Source organism: Helicoverpa armigera, chromosome 1, assembly GCF_030705265.1.
Source record: "Helicoverpa armigera isolate CAAS_96S chromosome 1, ASM3070526v1, whole genome shotgun sequence".
Taxonomy (NCBI): Eukaryota; Metazoa; Arthropoda; class Insecta; order Lepidoptera; family Noctuidae; genus Helicoverpa; species Helicoverpa armigera.
Genome location: NC_087120.1, coordinates 16,655,729 through 16,668,085, shown reverse-complemented (window position 1 = coordinate 16,668,085; position 12,357 = coordinate 16,655,729). Strand labels below are relative to the sequence as shown.

The following is a 12,357-nucleotide window of genomic DNA, read 5'->3' as shown; positions in this document are numbered from 1 at the left end:
ATAGCGGTAAGTTGGGATGAACTTTGTCGAAGATAACTTTGTTACGTAGTAATGAAAAGCTGGTTGAAAATTAAAATATTACTTAAATAGCGTCATAATGAGTAATATTAAGCCTAGTGCGTGTGACATAAAAAAACGTGCATATTAATTATATTGAACGCACGAGTAAAACCTACTCGAGCGACACATTGTCGACAAAATTATGAAAGGCAAAATATCCAGTCATTTATTTTTTAAATTACCGTTTCTTTATACTGTCACTCGCAGAAAACATGTAACATTATATAATCAGGATATTGAAATGTAGAAAATCTCTTTGAAAAAATTACATCAAAAGCTTTGGCATGTTTTAGTATAATTTGTGTTCTTACAACTTATTGTCATTAGCGAAACTCATTGCGAAGAACACTGACGCAGTACAAGTTGTTCTTCGCAATTAATCACGCTACGAAAGACAAAACATGTTCTCAACTCGTAATGATGCTACGCGTGCCACGCCGACTTGTGGCTTGCTACAAAGACTACGCGGCCTCGTAGCAAACGCTACGACGGTGCAAATCAGAAAGTCGTTAAGACTTATCATCTAACTTTGATTTGTAAAGTTAAATGCGCTTTTAACTTACGTAGAAGTAAGATTAGTTTGCAATTTACATTTTCATACACTGTTGTTCCTAGTTACTCATTATTTTGATTAAAGTATAAAGTAATAATGAAGCCAGCTAAGTATTCACTCGCATTATTACCAAGTTCCTCCAATCCTTTTAACAAAAGATAGAAGTTTAACGTTCTTACCATATTTGATAAATGTAGCTCCTTCTAATTAAAGATTTCAATTAGAAGATTAGTCTTGTAGACGAGTTTGAGCCTAAATAAATCCTCGGTGAAAACTGAAATGTCTAGTAAGTCAGGTATCAAAACTGTAAGGCTAAGTTGTACTTGGAGAAAGTTTGAAGGCTCTCGCGGCGAAGGCTTTGTAACTGAAGCTGTCGGTGCTAACTTGGTTAAGAAGTTAATTTAACACGACCCTCAGAATAGCAGGACTTCTTTGAATACAACTGAACTTACATTTTTGAATTTTTTGAAAAGGTTTTTTGATGTTCTTATACTGCGCGATAATAAAATAAGTTAAATAAGACTTGTGACTTACGGCCAGTTTCTTCATCAAAAGTAAAAGTCAAAGTAATGTCTAAAGTAAAAGTAACGGTCAAATTCGTTTTTTCAAGGCTAAAGTGACAGCAAAACTAATAGAAAAAATGAATTTGACCGTTACCTTTACTTTAGACATTACTTTGACTTTTACTTTTGATGAAGAAACTGGCTGTTAATGTGTAAAGTTAATTCTTGGAACAATATCTCAAAGTGTCAAGTCAAAGTTGTTAAGTGAAACAAAAGTGACCTTAGAGAATGCAACATTATAATTCATGAAAGCGCAGAAATACAGAACAAGTTATTTTAACACTTTCTTTTATTTATAAATTTATAAATAAAAGAAAGTGTTAAATAAATTTTGTATTTGAAAAAACGTATGAAACTATCTAAATAATTGTCTGATGCATGTGAAAAAGCCGAAAGCAATATAACTATGTTGTCGGGGAAAAAGCTAGTCAGATGATGATGTGACAATAATGGGCATATAGGGCCTATTCATGAATTAATAATTCATTCAACAGTATCTTGGAGTTTCTTTTCAGTAATTTCAGTGAACAATATCAATAAACTTGCAAAATTACAATAAATTCGTTCAAAGTCAGATTTTCTTCAATAAAACTTATTCTAGTTATTTGTGACCCAACAGTCTCAAAGCTGTACCTTCTTTGATGTGGTTGACGCAGTCCCCGGGCGATTGGCTTTGCAAACGTCTACCTTTGATCTAACTCTCTGTTTAACTTACTGCAATAATATTGATTTAGACTGGAACAACAATTTTCAGTTGTAGAAAATAATTTAGTTAACAATTTTGAATTTAGTTTTGGAGTTGTAGTTAAACATTATTTTCGTTAAAATATTATGTATTTTTAATTTGTAATTGTAATGTTGCTTGTTTACATTGTGTGTGATTTTTTTAAGAATATTGATTCTCAACAATCGAATGAAAATAAAAACCTGAAACAATAAAAAAAACTTAAAGCAAACATGGCTGAAAACGAAACTGTTTTGAAAACCTCACTGAAATCAAACACTCAACAAAAACAAGGAGAGTGGTGAGTGCAAACTAAAACTAAACCATTGCACAACTCTGCCATAGAACTTTTTAAAACCTACAGAATTGGATAACCGAAACTACATACTAACGGTGAATTGTATCATTTAGCTATGACGATAACCGAACTATTTTAAGTTTTTTGATGCCATTTTTTAGTTGTATATATGTATAAATAAGGCTTTTTTTACGTCATGTAAATATGTACCTAAAGTATAAAAATATAGTAGTAAAAAAGTTATAGGAGCTTTTTTAAGTTGTCAAATCGCGCACTTGACCAATGGAAGGCGATTTCACGGCTGCTTCATAAGAGCTAGGCAGATCATGATAATGCAACCTTCAGAGTACGAGCACATTGCAACTTTTTGTCGACCGATACTTCTCTTAAATCAGTACCTATGAAGATGTACATAAGATAGTACACAATTTACAAGGGTCAAGTAATTGACCGACTAAAAACTTTGATTGGATCTACGATATTCTTTAAAAAGACATACCAACCATACCAACATACTTATAACATACCAACTGTCAGACGTCTGCGCAGTCTGCGTTTTGTGTATACGATTAATATTATAAACAAAAGCAACAGGCGCTGAAACATCTAACGTTAACTTACAAGAAATGTAGTTAGCATACAATTTCTTCCGTTAGCTGACGGTGCACTCATGTAGCTTGTTTAAATTCACAACCATGGATAGATAACCTTCGGGCTACGTGAAAAATTCAGTTTAAAAATACGATGACAGCGGAACACGGCTTCATGGTAAAAAGTTTATAGGTTTTTCCGCATTCTATAAATCTAAAATTAATGGTTGAAGCCTTTTTTCAGTTGTGCACTTCTTAAGGCTTAAAATATTGTGATGATGATGATTTTAATAGCCAACGTATACGTGAATTAAGCTCTTTAGCTTAAAGCTTCTACCAAATTTTAGCTACAAAATCATGTTCAAAATGTACACGCCATGTACCACAAGGAACGTCCGTACGTTCGCTATCCCTGGCCAAGACATAATGCAGGCGAAATGTTCAAAATGTTGTAGAAACTAGACTTGAACACATTCACCTGAGCTGTACACGAACAAGCTAACTTGCATACTTCAGTACCAGTCACAAAATGTCGGTATTCTGTACAAGTGCGCTAACTGTACTCGGTATCTTGTTAAACTTTGCTGTTGTTGCTTCACTTGAGTCAGTTACGGTAATGTATTTGTTAAAGAATGTAGATGGGTAAAAGTTTGTTTTATAATGCGTGTAGGACACACTAAGATCCAGTTGCTCTATTTAACTATGACGATAACCAAATCATAACCAGCCGTGTACCTACTTACCGCCCATTGGTCAGATCGGTGGTTTCAAATACAAATTAAAATGGTTCGGTAATCGTGAAAGTTAATGGTGTAACCCACTATAAAATAACTGTAACAAAACTCCTAAAAGCTAAACAAATCTAACTCGTACACTTACTAATAACTATAAAAACAATAAAGCGCTTCTAAACCAAGAAAACGTTAAAATCAGTTACAATGACAACAAACCATCTAAATCAGCAACATTACCGAAACCTTGATCTCAACTCCCTCACAAACACAAGAAAATCTTCCTACACTTCCTGCAAAAAACTAAACCACACCGATATGTATAAAAACCGTGATAACAAACGCAAACTGGGTCTGTTTCCTGGCACGAAGTGTACAGGAACATTGTACGTGGCAAAAGTGGGTCAGCCTCAGTCGGCCTGTCATCATTAAAATTACATGACTTCTGCCTACCCGTGACGTCAACGCTTCATTTTACACATTTCCCACAGATTTTAGAATCATATTTTTATGTTGTTTAGAATTTTTCCGCCATGACATGACACAGAAATAGACGCTACGCTTTGTCAAGAGATAGCAAAAAAAAGTTTCTTCAAAGTATTTATTTTATATTTTTCGAATAATATCATTTACTTCGTATGTATGTAGTGTCATACTGGCTACATTATTTAAAACCGAAAAGCATATACAGTAATTTTGAGTCGTTTTAGGACCATAATAAGCTTTACTTCCTACAAAAGCGAAATACAACAAATACCTAGCCTTTCAGCAAAGTCTAATTACTCTATAAAAACCAGACGTTTATATCATCAGTAAACCAGATTTACGCAAACAAGGGTTAAGTCCTCGTTAAGACAATAACGTTCGAATATTTACGACTACGTTAAAAGTTTGATTATGTCCATAACATTAGCATTTCATATCATAAGTATGGAATAACAAGGAATTACATGTCTCTGTGGAGGCGTCAATGTTACGGTTTATTGTCCAGCCGGGAGATATAAAGCACTATTACAGGAATACTTTACCTTATATTACTTATTTTATGTCTGAAGTAAGTTTTACCTAGGCATTATAGTATCTTTTCATCATCATCTGCCTTTTTACTGTCTCACTACAAGACATAGGCCTCTTCTTATACAGAGAAGGAATGCGTCAGTCACCACGCTTGCTCAAGACAGATTTGTGATTTCAGAATTTTAAGTCCACGTTTCCTCTAGATAATTTCCTTTAGCTTTACTAAGTTATTATTGTCCAAGATACACTAACACAATACCTAAGTACATGTAACTTAGACAAGTTACATTGGCACTTGCCTAAAATCAAACCCGCACACTCATTCTTGAAAGGCAGGCCACTTTAAATTAAATTTACCACCTTTCAATCTAGTCTAAATCTGCATTTAATTAACTACATATTTCCACAAAGTCCATCAATATTGAGCTAATATTGTAAAGCTAATTAAACTCTGATTACCCTCGGTACGTCACAACTGGATGTTTTGCCCGGGGCAGTGTATACCCGGGATCCTTCAAAGGGACCCTGGTAACACGGGTATGATTCGGAACAATGCTTATATTGCGGTAAAATAATATAACCTGATCATGTAATAATAATTATATTTGTAGATATATGTACCTATAAGTTTTAGGAGCAAAAGTATATTACTATTTGTATTATCCAGATGGCAACCCGTAATTAAGACAATGTTATATTATACCTAAATATCATAATTTTTCTGAACGTTCATTTATGTAATTTTACCTTATTACTATAGTTAAAAGAGATGTCATGTAGCATATTATTTCATTTGTTTTATTTACACTAACATGTTTAATACAAAAAAAAAACAAGTCCTGTGTTAACCACACCTCAGAGTATACACAAACAATACTGGACCCATTTGATGATATTCCAACAAAACTTTTTGATAACTTTACACAACCCTCAAAAGTCCTTGAAGCGTATTCATTGTTTATGCACCCGCCTTACTCCCCAGTGTCCATCTGACGTCCAAACCGACTCCTCTCAATTCCCAGCGCCTCATGAAATAATTTACTGGATTTATACGGCCCAAAACAGCTTACAAACTTGGTCTATTGACCTATTTTTCTGTAGTTTCTTTGAGAACATTCCTCGTCTCCTGAGCCTATCGTGAGCGTGGTTAATCTTCAAGTATTTGTTGACTGGTATCAGTCTCGTCAAGATGAAACTTTTACTAACTTTGGTACAAAAAAGAGTGGACAGCCTCGAGGGTAATCTGTGATTGATACTTGTTGAGCATTTCTTACTAAATAGGTATTTGTAAATAGATCATAAAGTGATTTTGTTATGTTTTCACACCGATATAATTGAAGCTATTCAGAGAATATGGAGATTTATAGTACCCTAGACACGATTTTAAGTGTCAATTTTTATCCAGGTCCCTGACTGTTTTATGCATGTTACACATCATTTCGATTGCATTTATATCAGCTTTATATTTTTCCTAAATATTGTAATGTTTGGACAAGAAACTTACACAATCATTTATTAATTTTCTTCTGTATTATTCCATACATAGAATCCATTCACCATACATTTCTCCCATGGGTCACGGTTCTAAGATACTTGCTTCGTTCGATTTCTCAAGGAAGCAATTGTGCTCGAACCGCCATATCGTCCATAGTTTATCGCGCGTCGCATCTGAGCGCAGAGTATCTGTTTATCATGAACTAGGAGAAAAATGCTAGCTGTATGATAGAAAAATGCTGCTAATAAAAAAGCAATATCGTTTGTAATTTTTTTGTTCACGACTAGCCTCGCGCGGATTCACTCGCGGTCCGTGGGAACTACTGCCCCCACTCCGGGATAAAATATAGTACATGTTACTCGGGAAAGAATCTTTAAAATCAAAGAAGAATTTGTAAAATCTGTTCATTAGTTTCGAAACTTTTATGGCACAAACAAACAAAGCAAATAGTATAGAAGTATAGATCACTTTTAACTATTGTCTTGCCTTTCACCAAGCGCGCTTGCTTAGTAACTTTTAGGCACTCTTGATTTCTCCTAGGAGGAGTTAAAAATTGAATACTTAAGATGACAGTAATTTATTTAGACAGTAAGACAGTATTAGTATTTATAGACGGCTAGGTACATTAAATATTTTAAATGTCGCTAGCTTTTTCAATTTTCAAGCGTCTTCAACGAATAATTTCAGAACGACAACTTGAATGTTTTATATCTCTATAAATGTAAATTATTATATTAGTCTTAGGTCCAAATAATAGTACCTAAGTTTTTGGCAGCATTTGACATTGAAATAGTAAGGACATCTCTGACTGAATAAAATACCAAAAAAAAAATAGTGCCTGCGTATTTTGAACGCCAGTACCCACACTTTCGGTTTCCACTCTCCCCACATTTTCTTGTTAACATTAACATAAGTTGTGAAAGCAAAACGATGTCGTGAAACAAATTGACGTTCTTCTAAGTAATGTTGCTTAAGCCACTTAATTAACCAGCTAGGACGAACGTACTTTATAAGTTATTTCACTTCGCAAATTAATTATGCGGCTTAGTAGAACTGCTGTAAATTTTATAGTGTAGGTAAGTGGTTTGACTTTGATAAACTAAGCTTTGCGAATGGTTTTTTTTTCATTAGCGCTTAAAACTGCAAACTTTTAGCAGGTCGATAGTTGGTTTGGGCAGTGTAAGGATGAAAGAAAGTGCGGTAATAACAACAAGCAGGTATTTGGCCAGTATGAGACGGACTGAAAACTTATTTGATTGTTCGAGACCAAAATTTAATCTGTGTGCGCACAAATTTGGTGGTATGTCACCATAACTAATGCAGTCAACGCCCACAACTTGACAACGCATGCAACATAGTATTCATATATCTCTCAGACTCCACAAAAGAGCATCAACACCCATACATAACCAAGCCACAATAACCATTGTCGCAGTTACCTGTAGATCCAACTGAATCTCGTCTACCAGACACTCGGCGTTCATACCTTCCCCTTTGATTGTTTTCCAATAAGTTGGTCGCCATTGTCTTTGAGATCCGACCTCGCATACCGCAGCTCGTTATTGTACACCGATATTCGATACCTAGTTGCGGTAGTGACGTGAAATATATGCTGGAAATAAGTATGAGTTTACGATAAACTGTAGGTCCTGGTCCCGGATGTCTTTTTAACATCTTTGGGTGTCGTTACGGATAGTCAGAATAAGCATGTAAGTCTGACAACCAGTCAATCTGGTAATGGATTGCCCAGGTAACTGGGTTGAGGAGGTCAGATAGGCAGTTGCTCCTTGTAAAACACTGGTACTCAGTTGCATACAGTTTATACTGGAAGCCGACGCCCATAGTTTTTTTTTTTTTTTTTGAAAAATAAGTAGGCTGTCATCAAGCGCTAAAAAGTAGAAAGACAGGCACCTTCCATGATTTGATTACAAACGCACTCTAGTCACAGATTATAGTCCCGTACTGGACGGGGCAGTAGATTCCAGTTACCTAATGATTTAATTGAAGCCCCGTTTACTTTGTGCAAGCTACTGGCGCCAGGTAAAGACGGCGAGCGGCATTGTCAATTTGCTTAAGCTAGTAACTCGACTGGCTTTCATTGGACGCGATGAGAACGGCTGAGAGCCGGTTAAGTGTTCCTTTAACCAATATCTTAGTTTACTCTGATAAAACAACGTTTATTTCTTGTGTAAACGCTTCTTACCCGACTTGACGACCCAAATAGGATATTATTGTCCAATGACGTCACGTGTTCTTGTAAATTAATTGTCCAGAAGTTTTCTAATCAAAAGTCCAATTAATTCAAAAGTTATTCTTTTTCTATGTCATTATTTTACTTTTCTAAGTTCCGTTGTTAAGAGAATATTCCAGATATAGAACCAAGGAATCATAATTAAAGTTTAGAGTTTGGTGAGTTCGGCTACGGAGTACATGTTACAAGTTTCCACAAGCCATCAGCCATGGTTTCCTCAAGGCAGTTATGGTATCTAACTACGTAAGGAACCTCATCATTTCATCGCCCAAAGTAATCTTTAGATCACGATTCACTTGTTTAAGGAAACATTCTTTTGTTTTTGTTGAAAAGAAATTTAAAAAAAAGACGGAAGAGGGTGTATATTTTCGAGAACCAGAGCGGTACACTTACAAAAGACCTGGCAATTTTTGTACCATGCATCATTGTACCACATGTTGGCACATTGCAAAATCATGATCGATGCAACATCAAACGTCACTACAGTCAGACTACAAAATAACCAAAAAATCGAACTAAAAACTGTAAAATATCAGCTTAGGAATGCATAGGGAGCGATATATCATGATTGTCAAGACAACTGTCAATGAAAGCCGATGATGGATCGTTTGGGTCGCGTACATCGCCTAATATCTCCTGTGGGAGAAACAACTGTACCTGGAGAGTAGAGAAATCTGTCATTTATTTCACTAGTTTTATGCATTGGATTTAAGGTATATTCTTCCTTTCAATATTACGAGCATTGCAGTAGATGGGGGAGACTGCATTTACGGATAATGCAAGCTAGCTTTGATTTAGCGGAATAGAAAGGATCTTTGATTTCGTTGGCATGACAAAATAACAAAGAGGTACTCTGAAGCATATATTTACCCTGCGTTCCAGCCTGTAGAAAGTTCAAGATTTTATAAGTAATCTGTAATTTATCTCACGAGTCTTATCTATCGGGTTTGTAAATGTTACCTTCTTTTCAATATTACGAGCATTGCAGTAGATGGGGGAGACTGCATTTACGGATAATGCAAGCTTGATTCAGCGGAATAGAAAGGATTATTTGATTTCGTTGGCATGACGAAATAACGAGATACCTGAAGAATATATCCTGCATATCCAACCTAAGAGCATGGCATTAAACTAATATGTACGGACGTAGGTATACATATATCAAGAGTACCTATTATAACTATAACCTTACGAGGTTCTCACAAGGTTCAAGGTCAAAGGACATATCAAATAAACGTATCATTATAACATCAAAACTTTTTCTTGTTAGTATTCATATGCTAGGTACTTAATGTCATTGACCTATGAGAAAAGTTTGAAGTACTCAACAAATATTTTATGAGGCTCTCGTTAGGCGGTTCAAAGGACTGATAAAAGGCGGTTTTCCCTGATAGGGCACGCATTGTTAAAATACCCTCTTGCTGCCTCTTGTTAAAACAAACACAATAATAAATAGGGATGATGATAAAGAAAAATGTTCGTACAACACAACCTTTTTGATAGAAGTAAGGAAAACAATGGGATATACGGAAAATCTTTTAATTTTTAGGGGTTTTTCTCTCTGGTCTGTGGTTTTACATTTTTTACGTTTTTATCGAAATAAAAAATATCGCCGATCGGAATAAAATTTAACACATAACTCCACATCCCACAGATAAAAAACCCATATTATTATACCATTAAAACATTTACCACGCTGTCATTTTTATTCATTTGTTTATTTACCTGTTAACTCCAAGCGAATGTCAACTGCCAAGCATTCAAAATTTCAGTAGTACCAACATAAAAATGAATCATATCCTTATCCTAAAGTATATTGCGCTATAGATGGTTTCATGATGTTAGTACAACTTTGTACTTGTTGGTCCATGTTGGTCCATGTTGGTACATGTTGGACCATGTTGGTACATGTTGGACCATGTTGGTACATTTTAAGGCTTATGTTGCGAACGCCATGCATCGTAAGGATTGTTTCAGGTGCTGCAATCTCGCAACATACTGCGAGCCAACAAACTCCTGGGCAACTTCAAGCTGGATGTAGCCACCGTGTGGAGCCAACCTGGTACGTAGCTCCTTGAATTTAGAGTTCAAATTCGCTTGCATACTTTTCATGTAACATAGTTATAGATGTCTCCGATTTCGACCAATAGGATTGCTCAATTTTCACAGCGTAATGATTTTGAACAGTTCTATTGGTGGAAAAAAGGAACTAGCTTCATAGTTAGGTTTCCTATAAAATGCGATATTAATCTTAGCATTTCAGGGTTGTTTAATAATTGAGGATTTCCTAAAATCCTTTTGACCTTTGACCTTGTAATTTTCAAGGCGTCAGGTTTATCCCTGTAAATGGAAGATACAATATTTCTCGATTATTGTTGTTATACGTAGTTCCGTCAGTTTTATAAAAATATTTTATATTTTGACGGTTTTTACGTAACGTTTTACGACCGTCATTCTGAGTTTACAGCCGCTCGTATTGAGGTTAAAATTATATTCTAACCTTATAAATCTACATGTAAGGTTATTGCGTTTCTTTTTGAATATAATACATATTATATTGTTTTAAGTTCTGCTAGATGCCTACTTAACCGACTTCTATCACAAATGAGGATCTATTTTGAAAGGATTCTCCTTTTATTCATATCATAAATATAAATAAAATAATATAGCTATAATAATAATATATAGCCAATGAACTTGATTATTTCACAAAAGTAATTTTTAGTATTGAAAAAAATTCTAGCCTTTCGTAACTGGACTCAACCCACCGTAAGGTCCTGAAATTACTAAAAATATCGGTTATTCATCCTTGTTTACATTACCACTTATTACAAAACCTACCAAGTGTGATCCAAGAAAAATATATCCAACAAATTCTACTTTTTTTCGAAGCGATTTGCAAATGTGTTTTTGTCTATACATCCATCATTTATCGCGCGTCAAATTGTCATCGCTCACTCATACAACTCTTAGCCAATATACTGTATTAAGTAATGCACATACAGTATACCATATGGTATTTTATTTTATAGTACGGGTAACAAAGTAAGTAGTTTAATGCGAGTATTATTCACATTACACTTGAAGACTAAGAGAGGAGTAGTCAGAAGCCAGAAGGACTGACAACCAGTATTACCTTGGGGTATTGGGTTGCCCGGGTAACTGGGTTGAGGTGGTCAGATAGGCAGTCACTCATTGTAAAGCATTGGTACTCAGCTGCATTCGGTTAGACTGCAAGCCGACTCCAACATAGTTAGGAAAAGGCTAGGCAGATGATGATTGTAGGCAACCAAGCAATCAAGCAAGTACTTTAATGCGAGCATTGTTCAATAATAAGTAGAATTGCAATATTTTCAAGCAAAATGTTTTTCATATTTCCAATGAAAATATTTCTGCAATGAATCTCAAAATCACAAACAGCTGTCCACACAAAACTTTTGTTAATATTCAATCTCGTACGTTCCCACTCATTTGGAAACAATGAAAATAAACCGCAACTATTTATTAACAGTATAAATTTTCCAATATTTATTTTATTAACCACCTTCAAATATTTTATTTCAATGAAACAATGAAAAGAGGAAACAGGGTAACGAATTATAAATATATACCCGTTTCGATGGAAAAACAGACTGTAGCATATTATTATTGTTATATTGAAGCTTCAAGCATTCCCAGAGGGTTTAAACATTTGTATGATTTGAGCGTACATCGTAATGGACTTTGGAGCTCCCGCGTTATATATTACATAGAATTTATATGCCACGTCGCCCCTTGAGTACAACGGGCATTTTGTCTTGTAACAAGAAATGCGCAATAAGTAATAACTCGACGCGACAGGACAGTAAAATCATAAAACATGACAGTATATATAGGCGTTATGATAGGCTCAAAAATAGTGATTCTAATTAGTCATAATATTTACCAAGATATAACGCAACAAAGATTGAGTATTGGGGCTCGTGACGTCACGTCTACATAGTGCTCAAAATTGACACAAAATTCAATTGTGTCGTATCGTCCTTGTTATCTGTTTGTGAGAGAAAAGAAAAAATACGTGTCCATTGTTTTAGGA

At 35.0% G+C, this 12,357-nt stretch overlaps 1 protein-coding gene across 1 annotated transcript in view; it reads left to right on the top strand.

Annotated features, from left to right (window-relative positions):
* Positions 1 to 12,357, top strand: part of LOC110372475 (otoferlin) — a 117,094-nt gene that overhangs the window by 81,363 nt on the left and 23,374 nt on the right. The window contains exon 8 of the mRNA XM_021329223.3: positions 10,260 to 10,344. Coding sequence (XP_021184898.3) covers positions 10,260 to 10,344 — 85 coding nt within the window. The remainder of the gene's footprint in view (positions 1 to 10,259; positions 10,345 to 12,357) is intronic.